General features: G+C 37.3%; 1 protein-coding gene across 2 annotated transcripts in view; it reads left to right on the top strand.

Moving 5' to 3' along the window:
* The window catches only part of CDIN1 (CDAN1 interacting nuclease 1), a 214,255-nt gene that overhangs the window by 46,448 nt on the left and 148,760 nt on the right, over positions 1 to 19,047 (top strand). For both annotated transcript variants that reach the window (XM_036446681.2, XM_045583796.1), the window contains exons 2-4: positions 7,750 to 7,795; positions 8,684 to 8,748; positions 16,290 to 16,350. In XM_036446681.2, the coding sequence (XP_036302574.1) occupies positions 7,750 to 7,795; positions 8,684 to 8,748; positions 16,290 to 16,350 (172 nt within the window). The remainder of the gene's footprint in view (positions 1 to 7,749; positions 7,796 to 8,683; positions 8,749 to 16,289; positions 16,351 to 19,047) is intronic.

The following is a 19,047-nucleotide window of genomic DNA, read 5'->3' as shown; positions in this document are numbered from 1 at the left end:
TCACCACGATAACGCACGACCGCATACTGCAAGAATCACTGCTGAAAAACTGCGCCAGTTGGAATGGGAAGTTCTCCCTCAACCTGCATATTCTCCTGATATTGCCCCTTCCGATTACCATTTGTTTCGTTCTTTGCAAAACTTTCTTCTTGGAAAAAAATTTAATAATGAAGAATGCCTCAAAAATGCATTGACCGAATTTTTTGCAACAAAATCACAAGAATTTTACAACAGAGGGATTAAAATGCTTCCTGAGCATTGGGCACAAGTAGTAGAAAACAACAGCAACTATATTGTTGATTAAATTTTGTTGTATTGTTTAAATAAATTAGATTTTAAAAAGTATTAGAAAACGACATTAATTATTACTAGACCTAATAAAACTCTAAAAAATAAAAATAAATTATCTTAAAACTAAGTAAAAAAATAAGGCACATTATCATTGAAAAGAACCAGCATTTGACATCACCAACACATCTGCACTGACGGAATTTTATTTTATTTTTAAATATGTTTTATCAATTTTTTACAGAGAGGAAGGGAGAGGGATAGAGAGTTAGAAACATTGGTGAGAGGGAAACATCAATCAGCTGCCTCCTGCACACCCCCCACTGGGAATGTGCTGGCAACCAAGGTACATGCCCCTGACCAGAATTGAACCTGGAACCCTTCAGTCCGCAGGCCAACACTCTTATCTATTGATTCAAACCAGTTTCAGCTGCACTGTTGGAATTTTAAAGTAGAGTTATTCCAAGTGGAAGAATAGAGAAGGTAAGAATGAAGGGCAATGAAATGATACATATGTGGGTAAATCAGAGTGAATAGAAACTGTAAAAACAACAGCAATGCCTTTTGAATTTTAAGATACATACAGAATTAAAACATCAATAATATCCTGTAAGTCAGAAGGGATAACTCTACATATAGTGTTGTAAAGTTTTTGTGTTTTCCAGGTAGCACTTAATCTCCAATTACAAATAAATTTTGATAAATTGAGGTTAGGTAGGAAGAGTGTAAAACTTTTAGGTTACCAGGGAAAGTAACAAAAACGAACTGTGACAAGCTGCACAAAATTAATTCAAGATAGATCATAAGCCAAAGTGTAAAATCTAACACTCTTAAGCTTCTAGAATAGGGGTGTCGAACTCAATCAGAGAAGGGGCCAAAATCTAAAATCCAGCCTAAATCGCGGGCCGAATGGTTTACTGAACAGTCATAAACTGTCATTGTGATGGAAACGCAGCGGAGTGCAGTGATAACAGCGCGGTGCGGGCCACATTGCAAGGCCTGGTGGGACGGATTTGGCCCGTGGGCCTTGTGTTTGACACATGTGTTCTAGAAGAAAATGTATGAAAATGTCTATGACTGTTGGTAAAGATTTCTTAATAAAGACACAAAAAGTACCAATAAACATTACTTGATCTATTGGATTTTCTCAAAAAAACAAAAAAAACAAAAAAACTTCTGCACTTCAAATGGTATCACATGCAAGAGAAGGACTCAGAGAAAGTGTGAAGAGATTGTACTGCAATGAAAGCTCCCCTTTAGTGTTGGTGGGAGTTTAAAATTGTTCAAAACATTTTGAAAATTTGTTTGACGGTATATAGTACAGCTAGACACTTGCATGCAGGATGACCCAGAACTCCTCTTCTACATTTATACCTATCTTTTTCAAATAAGATGTGCACCAAGAGACACCTACAGAGTTGTTCATGGCAGCATCATTGCCATTAGTAAAAGACTGGGTTCGAGGTTTCATCAACAACAGGATAGATAAATGTGGCATGCACTTATACAATGGTGTACTATATGGCAATGAAAATGAATTAACTGCACTTAAATGATCATGGGGGACTCTCACAGGCATACTGTTGAGTGAAAGAAGCCAGATTTCAAAGAGCACACATTGTGTGGTTCCATTAATGTGAGATTTACAAGCAGGCAAAGCTAACCTATGGAATTTAGGGATACCTATTGGGTGATAAAACAAAAAGGAAAGCAAGAAAGTGGTTTACATTAAGATCAAATTAATCTGTGAGAGAGAAGGGTTGATCAGAAAGAGTTTCTTTTGGGGTGCCAGCAGTATAAGACCAAGTGGTTACATGGTCTTGCTTATTATGTATTTGTTCAGCTATATATTTGATATATTTGTTTCATGTGTTTTTTTAAGTATCTTATTCACAATAAAATTTTGAAAAAAGTAATATGTAAAGGTATGGATAAATGTTAATATATAATAAAAACATGTTATAAAAATATGTTAAAACAATGCAATTTAACAAAATTTTTATCTTTCTATGAATACATTCACACAGTACTCACATCAGACATGGGTGAAAACTAAAGAAGGCTATATACCAGAATGCAAACAGTGAACACCTCTGCATTTTATGCAAAACCTGTATTACTTTATAACTAGAAAACTATTAAATATCCTATATAATAAAAAGGTAAAATGCAAATTGACCCTAATGGCGGAACCACCAGGAATGACCTGTCGCTAATGATGCTATGATGTACACTGACCACAAGGGGACAGATGCTCAATACAGGAGCTGCCCCCTGGTAATCAATGCACTCCCAAGGGAGCTCCGCTCAGTCACAAGCTGAGCTGACTGCTGCAAGTGAAGTGATGGTGGTGGGAGCCTCTTGTACTGCCTTGGCAGGGCTAAGGATGTTCAGCAGGACATCCCCTGAGGGCTCCTGGGCTGCTGGAGGGATGTCTGACTTCCAGCTTAGGCCAAATCCCCGGGGGAGCAGGCCTAAGCTGTGGCAGGTGGACATCTCCAGATGGATCCTGGATTGCAAGAGGGTTCAGGCTGGGCTGAGTGCACGAATTTTTGTGCACCAGGCCTCTAGTTATATAATAAAATTAATACCTATGAAGATATTGTCATCTATAGAGATTGATTGGGTTTATACTGTCCTGTTCAGAGAAGGCTTTAAAGATGTTTTATATGTAGCAAAGAGGATGTTTTATATGTAGCAAAGAGCATTTGAGCAAAAGACACATGTGCAGTCACATGGAGACACTCCAGGCAATGGTGTATATTAACTAAACATATACCTTAGCTGCAGAGAGAATCGTAGAAATTACCCAACTATTTTTAATCCATGACTGTTTCCTGTAGTCAGAAGTTCCTTACCCTTCAACATGCTAGAAAAGAACAGCATTTTTACTTAGTTAAGTAAAGGAAAACTGTAATTTGATTTTTTTAAAGGGATTATTGTCTAAAGCCATGGAATTTGATTAAATACTAGACCTCCTGTGGCTTTAATTTTCTGTCAAAACCTTAACAATGCTCACCTTTCAGGGTTATTTGGAGTGTAATGTAACATGTAAATGCTCAAGTGGGGGTATTAGCACACATGATGTGCAAAACCAATTTCTGGGAACTCTTAGCAAAGCAAGTTAACGCTGGGGTTAAAAGTCTGGGTTTTGGAATTGGATATGATTTCTAGCTATACTGCTAATCTTAGCTCTTTAATTGTGTATTTTACTTAATTTTTATTCCTTCATTTCTCCATCTTTAAAATAAGGATAATAATAGTACCTATCTTAGAAGGTTGTAGAAGGTAAATAAAGTGCTCGAGCATATAAATCTTGGCTTTTGTTGTAGAGCTGTTTTGTATGTGACTTAAGCTTATCAGCCAAATTAATTGAGTGCCTGGAACAGTAACTACTTTTTTCCAATATACAAAATAAGTATGCCTTTTAAGTCTTTCACTACTAAACTTAATGCTTTCACCTATATACTAGTAATCATTTATGAAAATGTTTGCTATGATTAGGCATAAACTGTATTCTGGATCCTTAATATGAAGTCAGAAATCAGAAAGAAGAATGGATGAGGGGAAGTATGATGGATAAATTTTTCTCTATTTCCTGAATTTAGTTTAACTATTTTTCCTGTTTTCTCCACAGTAATTTCCCAGATTCTTTCCACTGCACATTGTATGTTCCTGGGAGGTGGAGGGGGGAGAATAATTAGTGGTATTTTACCAAGTCTTGCTCTTTTATTGAATTCTGTTTTGATTTTGAGGGGAGAACAGCTCTGTTTTTCAAATTTGCATGTAGGTGTGTGTTTGAAGCGGATGAGGTGTGGTGAGAGAGGGTAGATGTACTATCATAGCAGACCTTGCTTTACTGTTTCTCTGAATTGGAAGCCACGTACAGCCAGTGTTCCATGTGTTCTTTCACATGTTTAGAGAAGGTGTTTGTGCCTTGTCATTGTGAGGTTTCTAAGCCTAATGCTCTGTAGGAGTATCCTGACTTATCTCCTTTAAATGGTTTATTGCTCCCCAAGTCCCAGAAATAATACTCATTTTGCTCAAGTAATTTTGAGCTCACTAGAGTGTAGACATTTATGCTTCCTAGATTCTGTAGCAAAAGGAACTTGAAAATTAAATAATGGTTTTATTTCTTTATAGTTCTTTTCAGAGATTTGGTACGTGGGAAGAGGAAGGACATAAAATGTGTGGTATCTTCTTCCTTAAGTTTTTACTTGTTTTAAGTGTCTACCTGGGAGCATGAGGACTTGCCTTTCATTATGGATGTTGCAACTAAGTGTATGCTGAGTCCTGCTCCTGGTCTGTGCTGCACCTACCCAACCCTCATTTTCTCTAACATCCTTCAGGTGACCGTCCTAGCTGGATGCCTTTGGGGACATGTTGAGTTAAATATTATATGGGGAACTTTTTTTGTTTGTGTGTATGTGTGTTTGTTTGTTTTTTGCCATTTTTACACACGTGGCATCTGAAGTGTCTTAAATGCAATGCAAATTAAGGTTAAAGAGTACACCATCAATGTTTAAAATTTATACAGGAAAATCACACATACCAGTTTATGATCCCTAGGCACATCAACTTAGTGACACAGTGATAGACAGAGGACAATTTTAAGGAAGCCAAATACAATAGCTGCCAGCTAAAGAGATTTAGAACGTGTAAAAATGGACAACCCTTCATGTATTAACCTCCCATACACAGGCCATCTTGATGGAGCACCTCCTTAGCAGGGCACACAGAAACCTGGGCAGTTTTATTCCTTTGTTTTTGAGGATTAAAACAAATGTATTGTTACTCAAAAGAAGCATGGAGGCTGGTCAGTTCAATTCTTGGTCTCTTGAGAAGTTCAACAGCATCCCTCCTCAAGGACCGGGCTCTTTCAGTTTCTGTCCTTATGCTTGTTTCCTCATTGCTGCAACATGGCTGCTGCTGCTCCACAGAGCTATTTGTCATCCCTGGGCAAGGTTTTACACAGCCATCTAGGGCTCCTCCCAATTGCTCCTTTCTCAGACACGGAGAGGAACTTACTCTGGGAGGGTAGCATGGGGAAAAAACAGGAAGCTGGTTTTTGAAGAAGTTTTAATAATATATTGGATATTTGTGCAAAATAATTATATTTTTGACTATGAAAATTTATATGCTAAGTGATGGATCGATATATGTTACAAAGCCAGTGCAGTCTCGAAATATGTGAACAGTCAGGGTGTGATTTACCTCACCGAATCCCTAAAAAATATATGAATCCTTTACATTGTTTTAATTTGGTGAGAGGGGGACGGGATGTACACATACTTTGAAAGTTTCTTCTAAGTCAATTCCTGACCACTTCATTTAATGTTTTATTTTGATGTTCTAGTTCCCCCTACCCATGGCCTTAAGGCATTGTGGATACTTAGTGAATACTGCTGATGACTGACTGTGGTATTCAAGGTTGACCTCAAAATTAACACATTGGAACAAAGAAGCAAATTATATACCCTGGAGTCAAGGTCTTAGTTGCACTAAAACTACTTTCCTGCTCTTTACCTGTGAGGCAGTTCGGAACCTTCTTCTATAAGCTCAGCACATACAGAAACAGAGCTGGGCTGGCAAACTGCTGCGGAGGTCATGCAGCTATGTCTAGTCCACCAAACCCAAGGCATTTTGGACCCCTGCCTGCCTATAGTTACCATGTGAAGTAACTCATTTTCTCATTTTAGGTCTAGCCAGGGGTTTACTCCCCATGTAAGCTGGGACCTTATCTCTAATCCTCTTGGCCATCGAGAGAACGAGTTGCTCCATAGTCTTTTAGTTGAAGTCTAAGCTGTTTAAAGACATTTTTCCAGCTAAAGACATTATCTCATCTAGCCTTACCATTCTGGGCAGCTACAGTTACATTTTTTAAATTTATTCACAGTTTAGTTTCCTCCTCTTTAGTCATTGGTCCCCAACTTGAGCATTACAAGCACATTCTTTCCATCATATTTTTGACACATTGCAACAGATATTCTGTCTACCATAAAATTTTATGTTAACATAAATATGTTTTGCTTTACAATGAGGAGGGGTTCCATTTGTTACACAAAAATATCTAATGTATTAACATTCAATGGCTAACAAAGATTTGGGTATAATTTTGCTTTTTTTTTTTTTTTTTAGAAGGTAGTTGTCAGCAACCCTAGATTTTGTAATTTGCATGCAAAACTCAGGTAAACCAGGCATAAATAAGAAGACTTTATATATAAAGTAGACTCTTTCAAAGGTGGTTTCCATTTTTAAAGAGAAATTGGACTATAATGAATTTGTAATTGTATTCACTAATTCCTCAGTATTTTTCAGTTATTGAAACCATCCTTTAGTAATTACCAGTTTTCCTTAGTAAACTTTTATGGTTTTTTTTTCAACCTATTTTTTGTAATTTGATAAGAGTAGAAAGATGTTAGCAGCCAAATCTATGAAGGAACACATAAAATGATAAAAATGAGACTGAGAATAAAGAAATATGCTGTCATTGTTTTTATTTTACACTTCCCAAATTACCTTTGATGAGCTCAAGAGGTTTCATTCTTGAATAGGAAAAAAATTACTTATTCAAGGTGCTCTGGCATACTGTAAAAGTCAAATTATTAACACTGAAATTTGTTCAGATAGCGTTTAGCAGGAAAATATTTCAGAGATAATTGTTTTCAAGATATGATAGGCAGCTGTATCTACTGTACAGAGGGCAATCAAAAAGAGTAGCAATGAATAACTGATTGCTTTTCTTAGAGAGAAAGATACTCCATTCCATTTTTATTTGTTAGCAATTGAGATAGGAAAAACTCTCGCTTGGGAAGAATGTTTTCCAGGTTGCTTCATTGGCAGGTGTCTGACATTGCATAGGGTCTAGAAGCAGAAGGGGAATGGCAGTCTTTGGGAATGACTCACTTCAAGGACCTCAGCTTCCTGCCATGAAAACTTCTATTTTCAAAGCACAGCCGTGTCAGTGGGAATGTTCCAGTGGTCTGTGCTACTTCTCGTGAAGACCTAAGATTCCCCCCCTGAATCTGAAATAGCTCCAGAAGAGGATATCTATCCGCTAACAAAACAGACTTCTGCAGGTTTCCAACAGATGCACTGCACCTTTCCTCCTGTTTGTGAGGCTTAACGCTCTCATTTGTTTATGGAAACAGACTGAACCTGCTGTTGGTCTGCATGCTACAGATCTGATTTACAATCGTTCTAAAGTTTAAAAAAAGATCCACATCATAGGATACTTGACTTTGAGACCATCACGTTTTCCCCTCTCCCGTTCTCTCTCTCTCCTTGACCTGGCAGCAGGAAGCCTTTGTCTGAGGTGTTCATCTGGAACAACTTTTCCACACTTGTTTTCATGTTCCGTTAGATTGCAGGGCAGCAGGCCTACCTTTGAAGCTCCTTTCTCTTTTGTTTCTTTGCCGTGCACTCCAGTAATTAACTTTGTCCTTCTTTTATTTGTTCCAGTCAATCGCAGGCCACTCTGCTGAGCATCTTCTCCCAGGAGTACCAGGTTAGAAGTTTTCTCCTTTGTGAGGGTTGACAGGTGCCTAATTGAATGATGAATGTCCCTTTATTTCTTTGTAATTGAACTGCCAGCTCTCTGATTGGGTTGGAGGATGTTCTCCTTTCCACATCAAGCACCGCCTGCGTCTCAGTGGAGGCCTGCCAAGCCTACCCATCCATCTGTCTAATAACATCTAGCCTTTGCTTATTTGGTGGACCTGTAATAAATTATGCTAAACCATTATTATTCTGACAATAATAATTTCCCTGTGTTGCGTGGTTCCATGTGCTAAATGTTTGCTGACTTGCACTGTCAGTGCCGCTTTCCATTGCTGACAGAGATGATGATAAATGACCATTGCTGGAGTGGCAGAAGGCAAGAGAGGCAGAAAATGGAGTCATTTATCATGAGATGACAGGTGTCAGTCAAGTGGCAAGTCTCGATGGAATTACTTTTTGTAGTTTTCAAATAAGTTGTTTTTAAGCAATGTTCGTCCTGGTTAAAAATGGCAATTGGATTGTAAAACTAGAGTGCAGAGGACTTAGATGGAATTGAATCGAGGGGAAATTAATACAAAGGTTTTCAAGGGAACAAGTTTTTCTCTGCCCTCTGCCACCCTACGCAAACTTATTTAGATTCAATTACTCTGACCCTGTTGGCTTTTACATACATACTGTACCTTGTGGTGCGGTCTGAAGGCATCCCAGCCAAGCAGTGGAGATTAGAATGCATGGGTTCATGGAGGAGAAGGAAAAAGGACAAACCACCACCACAATCCCCAAGCCGTAATTCCATTTGCCCTATGTGTTAGACGCTGAGATGAAGAAATATGTCATTTTTGTACTTGGACTTCATATGTGACACAACATAAAAATCTTTTCTGTTTTGTTTCAGAAACATATTAAAAGAACACATGCCAAACACCATACTTCAGAAGCAATTGAAAGTTATTACCAGAGGTATGACCTGCCTGCCCCACTAGAGGGTATCATAGTACCTATTGATTGTAATAATAATTATGAATAAATTAGATTACTAAATTAATTTTCTATATAACATTTGAAAGTGTTTTGTTTTAAGTCTGTATTTAAGTCTTCAAATATATTTTTGAAGGATTTCTCAAATGCTTTGTTTTATAGATTTAAAGAATATGGTGAGACTGTCTCAGTTAAATGTGTCTATACATACTATGTAAGAAATTGTTACAATATTATGAAATCTCAATTTACTACTGGAAACTTATTGTAAGTGTATGGCTTGTATAGATCTTTATATTCATATATATATATATATATATATATATCTACATGTATGTGTGCAAGTTCTCAAATTAATTTTCATTTACTTCTTTCGATCTGTAAGTTGAAAAAATATATTAAAAAATACGATTGAATTTTGGTGCAGTTTTATTTTGCATCGTAGGTATTGGGTTAGTATTTCCAAGTGGGGGGGAAAGACATATACCAAGTAAGGACTTATAGAGATATATAATAATGTATTACTGTAACATTTTAAAAAGGGTTTTATATTTTAAAATGAAAATATTGAGTATTAAATCAACATCATAGTGTCCATGGGATATTTAATTTCAGTTTTATTTACTATAAATAGTTTTCACATTCAATTCTAAAACAAACATTTTAGTTGTTTAGAATATTTTAAATAGCTCTTTTTAAAAATTGTATTGGCTTTGTAATATGACTGAATAATTTATAATGGTAAATGGTAATGGTTTCATTAGAAATTGTTGGTTTCTTTAATATTTTAAGGGCACATTGGAAAGGAAAATTGTTTGAAATATGCTCTTAAATTATTACACTTAAGATAGACAGGTCAACCTTTCTGTGGTACTAATTTTAGATGAATGATTTTTATGCATGAAATTTTTATGAATGAAATGGCTATATAGAGAAAATACTGGTGTCATGCTTTTGTAGGGTCATATTTTTAAGAATCAGTAAGTGTTTTTGAAGAGAAAAGTTATTGAATTTAGAATTTTACACTATTCTGTATATGATAAAAGATTCATTCAGTTTTCAGTATTAGAGTCTGTTAAAGGAAGATCTAGGAGAATTCCTCTGTAAACAGGTCTTTGCACAGTTTGCAATGATTTACTCAAAAGTCATAATCTCCTTAGTGAAAGTAAAATTTAAGTTATCTAAAAGGTGAAAGATTTATACGATCTGAAGACAAACCAGAGACTGTCAAACTACAGCGGGAAGACTGGGGAGGATTGGTGGGGAGAGGGGATAAAGATCAACCGAAGGGCTTGTATACATCCATATAAGCATAACCAATGGACACATTGGGTGAGGGCATGTGCCAGGGGTAGAGGAGGCTGGGAAAAAGTCAATTGGGGGAGAAAAAGAGACATATGTACTATTATATATAATACTTTAAACAATAAAAAAATAAATGAAAAAAATTAAAGTCACTATTTAAGTCATACACATAAAATTAAGAATGACTCAAGACCTGTGAAGCCAGCAAATGCTTTGGCATTCAGACCTCCAAAGAAAGACTGAAAAGTTATTTACATGTGAAAAAATATATTCTTATTTGTAAAAATTGTAGTCTTAGGCTTTAGAAGTATGCCCATTCTAAAGCTTTTGTTAACTGAAGTGAAGGAACACAGAGTGTTTCCTAGGAATTTGGGGATCCACCATAAGGCCGTGGGTCTGCCCTCTGATAATCCGCCTTCTCGTTGTAAAAAGGCTGTTTCAGTAGAAGATTTTCATGATCTCTGAGAGCTGACTTCTAAAATATTAGTTTCATTAAGAAGTATATTTAATTATTAAACTATAAACATACTTTATTGGATTATCTGTACAGTTTAGGCCAGAAATAAAAATACTTCCTTTTTGAATGGCTACTCAAAGAACAGTTGAGTGGGGAATAGTGAGAATACAGAAATATGTTTGTATTTCTTCACATTCATTGAAATGTGAGAGTTTGTTATTTTGAGGAGACACAAAATCTGAAACAAAAACATGAAGTCAGGCTGCAGTAGACAGACCAATAGGAAAGCCGTCTGACTCGCTTCTCACTTTCCCATGCTGCTCCCTGCCTGCCTGCCCCGCACTGTGCTTGGAGGCAGGCCGTGTCGTGACCTCTTGGGTGGATTGACCTTACAGGCCTCTGGTTCTAAATGTGCAGGTCTAATGGCCCTGTATTCTCTAAGGTATACTGGCCTTGAAATATTTTTGTTTTCCAACTGATTAGAAGAAAGGCAAATTGTACTATATCAAAACACAGTTTAGTGGTTTAATGTGTTAACAATTTCTTTAGATTTTTTGCTTTTACAAAAGCAATACTCACTTGTTGTGAAAGTTAAGCACATTTTTGATGATTTAAAAAAAGGAATTAATGATACACCATAATTGTGGCACCCAGAGATAATAACCATGGTGGTATATTTTATTCTAGTCTTTTTTACATAGATGAGGTCATTCTATATACGTGATTTGTGAATCCTGAATTTTATACTTGGAAAATGTATATGACATAATATTACTTTGTAGAAAGCTTTTTGTAAACATATTATTGATTGCATTACTTCATCATATGAAAGTATCATAATTTACTGGATTGTTCCTCTGTTGAACATACATGTTTTCAATGCTGTGATATCATAAATAATACTACGATAAGTATTTTGATGCATAAGTCTTTGTATTTTACATTAGTTTCTTAATATTTCTATATCTGTAATTACTGGTACAAACAATGAGCATTTAAAGGTTTTATTATAAGTTGCCAAATTACTGTCTAGAAAGGTTGCAATGGTTTCCTGGTAGCAATTTTAGAGAATTCCTGAGTCTGCACATTCTTGCTAGCATTGAGAGGATCACAATTCAGAATTCGAAGTCTGTATTTAAAACTTCATAATCCACAATGTGATTCCATCATAATTAACTGAAACTTCACAGTATCACAGTATCAGTAGAAAATGTTTTCTCAAACTTTTGAATAATGGATGAAATTTATTCTGTTCTTCAGGTTGTGTATGTATAGTCACAGCTTGAGTGTTTATTTTGAAAAACAATTCTATTCTTTCCCACTGTACTAATGGCATTTTATTTCCAAGGGAGAAACATGCTTGACAAAATGTGTGCGCACACATTGACACACTCACAAATTGGTCAGAAATACAAGTCCCCATCAACAGGGAAGTTTAAAAATATTCTCTTTCATTGTGTCCCTACTCCCAACACACACTGTCTGTCTGCCAGCTTTATTAGCTATATTTATTCATTCAATTGTAGGTTTTTACGTTTCACCGTTATAGTTATAAAAATTTAAAAGACCAAATAACTTTGCCTTATATTTAAAATCTTTACATAGTATGTTCATCTTAGATGCTAAGGTATCTTTCACACTAAAGAAAACTAAAAATGGACCTTCTCTGAAGCTCTTTTCAGGACGGTGTCACCCACAACACATTTATTGTTAGTCCTCCTGTGGCAAAGCTAACTGGTGGCAGACAGCTTCTGTGCAGTGTCGTTTTTATTTGCAAATAGGCATTAGGAAGGTAGCCCAGGTCACCTGGGTGGAGTGTACAGGATCGCATCCTTAGATCCCAATTGTAATCAGACCTTTGCTAAGGACCTGTTGGATGAAGGTTCAACATGCATTTGTGCAGCCCCACCCCAAGGTGCTTCCGCTCTAGTTGGAGAGAAAAAAAGCCATGTGAAAAGCCCGTGGTTTAACTTTACATGGGAAGCTTTGAGGACGAAGAGAAGCATAGCATTAGGAATATCTGATAAGGTCCTCACTGAATATTTTCTGTAATTAGCATGCCGCTTTGATTGCATATCTAAAATATGCATAAGCATGATCTGTCACTTTATGTGGGGGACAATTAAAGTTCTCAGGACAAATAAAACTTCAAATTCATTTTAACGTCTTTTCCCTCGCACTTTCTGAAGTGTTGCAGGATATAGTTGGAAAATAGATTGGGGAATGAATACATTCGGAAGCAGTGCTACCCTTTTAAGCATATGAAGGCAGCTCAGTAGACCCTGGTTGATCAGGATTCCATTGCAGACCTCACAGCCTGCCAGCTAAGGAAGCCCCGACAGCTTTCATCAGTACCCTGGATTTTGGTTTCTCCACGTGACCAACTGGAAAGCTTTATTAAGCTCGTAATTAGAAATTCCCACTATATTAAATATGAACATACTAGTATATCAAATACTATATAGACTGTATTAATAGAGTTATTATTGTTTAACCATCTCGTGTTACTTTAAACTTTAAAGAATGGTCTCAGAGAATAGAAATATTCCATTGATCATTCTCAGGGTAATGATATTTACCCTGAGAATGTATTTACATGAAACCATGTAACTTGGACTCAACAATTCTCTAGCAGAGGCAGTGGTCTGGGGTCCAGCTCTTCTCTTGTTATTTCCAGTCTCCTCTCAAAAGCTCTGCTCTGGTCACAGTTATAGTTATAAAAGTTTTCTAGTGTTTGAACAACCCCAGCACATTCTCAGCATTCCCACATACTGTCCTCTTGCTGGGCACAGGCTATCCCACAGTTCGCCGCCTTCTTTCCTGTAGGTCTCTACTCAGTGTCAGTGCCTTCGAGATGGGCTTCCTGGCCCATCCACTAAGCAGTGTTTATCATTTTGCTGTAGTGTATATCTATATTATATAGTTATTTCTCTGTATTTTCATTGTCTCTCCACTGGAATGTAATCCATGTAATGCCAGGACCCATGGGAGTTTTGTGCCCTGCTGTTGCCTCATAACCTACAATAGAATAGGCCCAACACATGCGTAGTTAGCTCTCAATCTTTGTGGGATAAATGAGTGTTGAGTAGAAAGTTACAAAGATATCAGTACAGGCTTAACGACTCTCACCCAGAATCTGAACCTTTAACGAACGTGCACTTTTGGTGGTTATGGCACACGCTGAGCTGGTCTTCTTGGCTGAACTGATTGGCCACTCCAGGAGCAGCCGGTCAGTACAGTAGGAATGTTGTACGCTGATGGGAGGTTCCTAGCTGACCTGTTTCCACGAGACCATTCTTTAAACCACACATGCTTCCCATGCCCTTGATTCTGAAAGTACTTATTTCCCAGTTATATTCCTAAACTGTTTATTCAAGAAAGGCTTCTATATATATAAAAAAAGGTAGACTTCTTAGAATTGCTTTGAAGTTGTAATGATTCTGACACTCTCCCAACCATGAAAAATATACTTTTCCCCCCCACTAGGTTTATAGAAAAATAATACATCTTTATAAGCATTCTTGCGAAATAATGTAATTTAATATCTGCTTCTAGCATTTTTTATAAAACCCCATCTGTTGACTTTGATTTTTACTATCAAACAAATATTATTCACTTAAACGGTACACTATACAGAAAATGCCCATATTTAGTAGTATTTTCTTGCCCAATGTGACTTTAAAAATTAGAAAACCTATATTATTTATTTTAAAAAAATTGTACATCCTATATAATGAAGAGGTAATATGCAAATTGATCATCATACCCTCACAATATGGCTGCCTATGACCAGATCAGCAGGGGGATTAGTGAGGGACGAACAAATGACTAAACAAGCAGGCTGCATGAGGTGACCAGGCTGACAGGGGAATTAGTGAGGGACAACCAAACAACTGAACAGCAGACTGCATGAGTGACCAGACAGGGGGGGGGGGGGCATTTAAGGATGACCAGACTAGCAGGGGGGGGGGGGCAGTTAGGAGTGACCAGACCAGCAGGGGGGACAGTTGGGGACTATTAGGCTGGCGGGGGGGGGGGGGGGGGCCAGTGGGGATGACTAGGCCAGCAAGGGGGGGGGGGTAATTGGGGGAGACCAGGCTGGCAAGGGGGGCAATTGGGGGTGACCAAGCCAGAACGGGGGGTGCAGTAAGTGGTGACCAGGCCAGTGTGTGTAAGAGGGACAGTTAGGAGCAACCAGGCCAGCAGGGAGGGGGAAGTTGGGAGTAACCTGGCCAGCAGTGGGGGCAGTTAGGAGTGACCAGGCAGGCAAGCAGGTGAGGGATTAGGAGCCAGCAGTCCCAGATTGTGAGAGGCAGTCAGACATCCCCGAGGAGTCCCGGATTGGAGAGGGTGCAGGCTGGGGTGAGACCCCCCATGCACGAATTTCGTGAACTGGGCCTCTAGTAAAATATAATCAACTATTATAAGCCAAGAATTGTGCTAGACTTGATAAATTGAATGAAATACAATTCCTCTACTTCAACCTTCTAATGGGGGATGAGTTTGAGGTAGACAAGTAACCGGCAGATACAATATAATGTGCTAAATGATGGAGAAGTGTACAAGGTGCTCCTCGATTGTACATGAGGGACACTTGACTTCCAGATTGTGGTAGATTGAAGTGGGTAACATATAAGAAGAATCGGGAGTTCTCCTGGTGAAGGTTGAAGAGCGTGACAGAAATGAGGGTGACCAAATAGAATAGGTGGGAACCAGACTTTGAAGAACCTTATTGTTAAGTGATTATAATTTAATTTTGAGATTTAATATGGGGCCTTTGAAATGCTTTAAGGAGGAAAATGGTATGTCCAAATTTTTATTTTTTTAAAAATCACATATGGGGGATAGATTTGGGGGACTTTAATGGTTTTTGTTTGTTTGTTTGTTTATTTGTTTGTTTTGTTTTTAGAGTGTTTCGAGGTGAGGAGAGCTAGAGGCTATGACAGAAATGCAGGGTCGGTAAGATGATGGCTTGTATTGCCTGGTAAAGGAGTACTGACCCACTGATGGCAAGTCTGCTCCAGTTTTTTCTAAGATGATGTCAACCAGTCCTATGAAACAAAAATAAATAAATAAAAAGGTGATATGTGTTCATGGATGGTTTTTTTGTTTCTTTGTTTTGTTAATCCTCACCTAAGGATATTTTTTCCATTGATTTTTAGAAAGTGGAAGGGAGGGAGGTAAGGAACTGGGAGAGAGAGGTGAAAGATGCATACATAGATCAATTGACTTCTTCATGCACCCCTATCAGGCCTGGGGATCAAACCTGCAGCCCAGGTGCTTGCCTTTTACCAGGAATCAAGCCCTAGACCCTTTGGTGTGAATGCCAGTGCTCTAAACACTGACCACACCGGCCATGGCCATGGATGCTTTTTTCAAGTTATAAGTGCACTTACTTCCTTTCCGTGAGATGGTTGTGGTGAGAAGCTATAAGAAGTTGATAATAAAGCCAGGATATAGGGATCTTATGTTGTTTTCCCCAAAATCACCTCTATGTTCACTTTACATGTTGGGAAGTGAAAACAGGGGAGGCTTATATGCCCAGACCTACTGCCCCCATTTTGGTTAATTGCCAGTGGTTTGGAGCTCAGTTGTTTTGTTATCCTTTTTCCCTTCAATGGCTTCTTGTGACAGTAGCACACTTTAACTAGAGTTGAGCGTGGCATTTGCCCAGGAGAAACATGTGCACACAGGGGATGCTGACAAGTCTATGCTGGCCTTTTCTTGTCACTGCAACACCACTTGGCTTTGTCTTGTCCAGGTACCTGCATGGAGTGGGGAAAAATGGAGCTGCCCCAGTGCTCCTGGAGCTGGCCAATGAGGTAATGTTATTGTTATTATTTTATTTTAACCTGCATGAAACCTAAGGGGCCCATCTAAAGTAGCTTTGCTTAGAATTATAATTAGCCTTGGGGGGGAAAAAAGATTTTGAGGTGCATTAGACATTTAAATCTCTCCCTAGTCTGTTTGTACTTTTAATAATTGGACAAAGAACCCCATAGATTAATAAATCAGTTAACACAATTAGACTGCTTCTTTTGAGGCAAATGTGTAAACAACTTCTTGGTTTCTTATTTTGTGGGAAATTTCAACCAAGCAGTTCAGGACATGCTCTTCTTTGGATGTGTTGTCCTAATTTAGTGTGAGAAATACCTGTGTCAAGTAAAGCGATGCATGCCAAGAGAATCTTGTACTATTATAAAAACTAAGAGAGAAATTGTATGCTTAAAGATGCAACATTTACTTGATTCATTTTTTTGTTAGCAAACTTTTATTATAATAAAATATATATGCCTTGTAGAAAAGTCTCTTTTTATGAAGAAGCATACTGTTCTTATTAACACCAAGTATAAAGTGATTTATTCAACTTATTTGTTCACTCTGATCTGCTTCTGTTTGGGGAAACCAATAACAGTCTTACATCTGAAAAAGGAAACCCTAAAGATTTCCTATGAATGAGGAAGCTATAAGAAGTTCATAATAGTTGCAGAGAGCATACTGGAAAAAATATTTAATTCGTAAACTTTAAAATATTTATCCACTATAATAAGAGCAATATAGCATTTAGTGTGACTTGGAACTGCTTATGCAAACCTCATAGGGATGGAATGAAATGTACACTGTTTTCGTGTTGCATTATAATGGAAAACATAGAAGCAAGGCAGAAAATGTGTGTTTGCATTAAAGATGACTCGGTACTGTGAGCATTAAGTGTTGCAGTAGCAGCAAGTTCTACATGTTACATTAGCAAGGAAGGATGGCTTCTCTCACAGCTTCTGTCTGCTGTACAACCCTACAGTCAGCAAAGGAGCAATTACCTCTCAGTTACCAGAAGCTTTTTAAATAGTCTGGGCAATGTCTACACCATCTGATATGATAGTTAACATATAGAATGCATTTTTTCTTCTCCTCCTAGCAAAACAAGTATTTTATTAATTTTTTTTTCTATTTCTAGAGCAAGGTGGCTTCTAACTATCTCCAGACTTGTTTGTTGTGAGTCAGTGCTATTAGCAGTTGGAGGCATTTTACAGCTAGGATTTAGTGATTGTCCTTTAGGAAAAAGAAGAGTGAGCTAACAGCATTATACCCTGTTTCCCCAAAAATAAGACAGTGTCTTATATTAATTTTTTTCTCCCAAAGTTGCAGTAGGTCTTATTTTTCAGGGGATGTCTTATCTTTCCATGCGCTAGGTCTTACTTTCGGAAGATGTCTTATTTTTGGGGAAACACGGTAAGTGCAGCATCTAGAAAGAATGTGATGCAAATGCAGGACACATTTTTATAGGTGATATTGACAGCATACGTTTTATTATAGGAGCAGTTTATGTTCATTTGAATTTTTAATGGCTATTTCTGATGAGCTTAGCTTATTTAGCTGGCCTCAACTTCCATCTTCTAGTACTATGGAAAATTTTAATCCACTGACACATTTTTTTTTTCTGTGTCAAAAAACCTATTATTTATTGTGAACATACAGCAATATTTAACCAAAAAAAAAAAAAAGAAATAGTTATTTAAAGGTTTTTCCTTTTTCTTGGCTTCAGCCTAGTACAGAGATCATTGTATTCTGAGAGATTTCTAATGCATTAGGGAAATTCGGGAATGATTCGTACCAGATTATGGTTTCTAAACAACCAAGCTGCCATTTTTATATGATAGTTAATACTTAAATGACATATGCTTGCATTTGGTGACAACTGATGTGCTGGCAATGCTTTATGAGTCAATATATATTTAATCAGTGGAAACTGTAAAAACTGATGAGAAATATATAACATTGGCACATTACAGTGAGCAGTGGCTCTCTGAAATAGGAACTCTGCATTATTGTTGATTTGGGGGTAGGGACTATATGTGACCATCATTGATTTTATAAATGTCTTGATACCAATTTTCCTATTTCATGGCTAAAAGTGAACATTTTAAGGGAATCTCACTTTGTTAATAATAATAAGATCAGTCATTCTGCTCTCTCCACGCAAATATTTTCAAGTGAGATTTGAAGCACTATGAATTTTACTTACATGCTAAATTCTGACATGAAGCATGATGGCCCTATTTCAGAGAAAGATGGACACATGATTAATATGAAAATTAGGGAGATGCAAGTACCTGAACTAATAAGGTAGTCCTTATTCAGGCTGGACTACCTTCAGTAATTTCACCATTTTTCATGTGTCAGCTCTGATGTGGGTTACTGGGAATAAGCAGCTTCATGGAAAGCATTTCTTTCTACTTGGGGAATTTAAGGGCATCCGAGTACATACATATTTGAAAAAACTGTTCATACAAATGAAGCCAGCCTTTTTGTCTAGTTACTAAATCAAGAAAAAAATTTGGTATGGCTACTGGACTTGAAAAGCTGTCAAGAAAAATTCATGGTGATAATATTTGAGGAATATTTGCTATCTTACTTCTCAGATAAAAAAGGCTTGTTTTAGGGGATGATTATTGCTCTTGAAAAACACACACCAATTTTCTGGTGGAATTAAATCAATGGTTAATAAAAGATATGACCCC

This window comes from Pipistrellus kuhlii, unplaced genomic scaffold, assembly GCF_014108245.1.
Source record: "Pipistrellus kuhlii isolate mPipKuh1 unplaced genomic scaffold, mPipKuh1.p scaffold_m20_p_1, whole genome shotgun sequence".
Taxonomy (NCBI): domain Eukaryota; kingdom Metazoa; phylum Chordata; class Mammalia; order Chiroptera; family Vespertilionidae; genus Pipistrellus; species Pipistrellus kuhlii.
The sequence above is the reverse complement of the archived record's forward strand: the minus strand, read 5'-3'. Positions and strand labels throughout refer to the sequence as shown.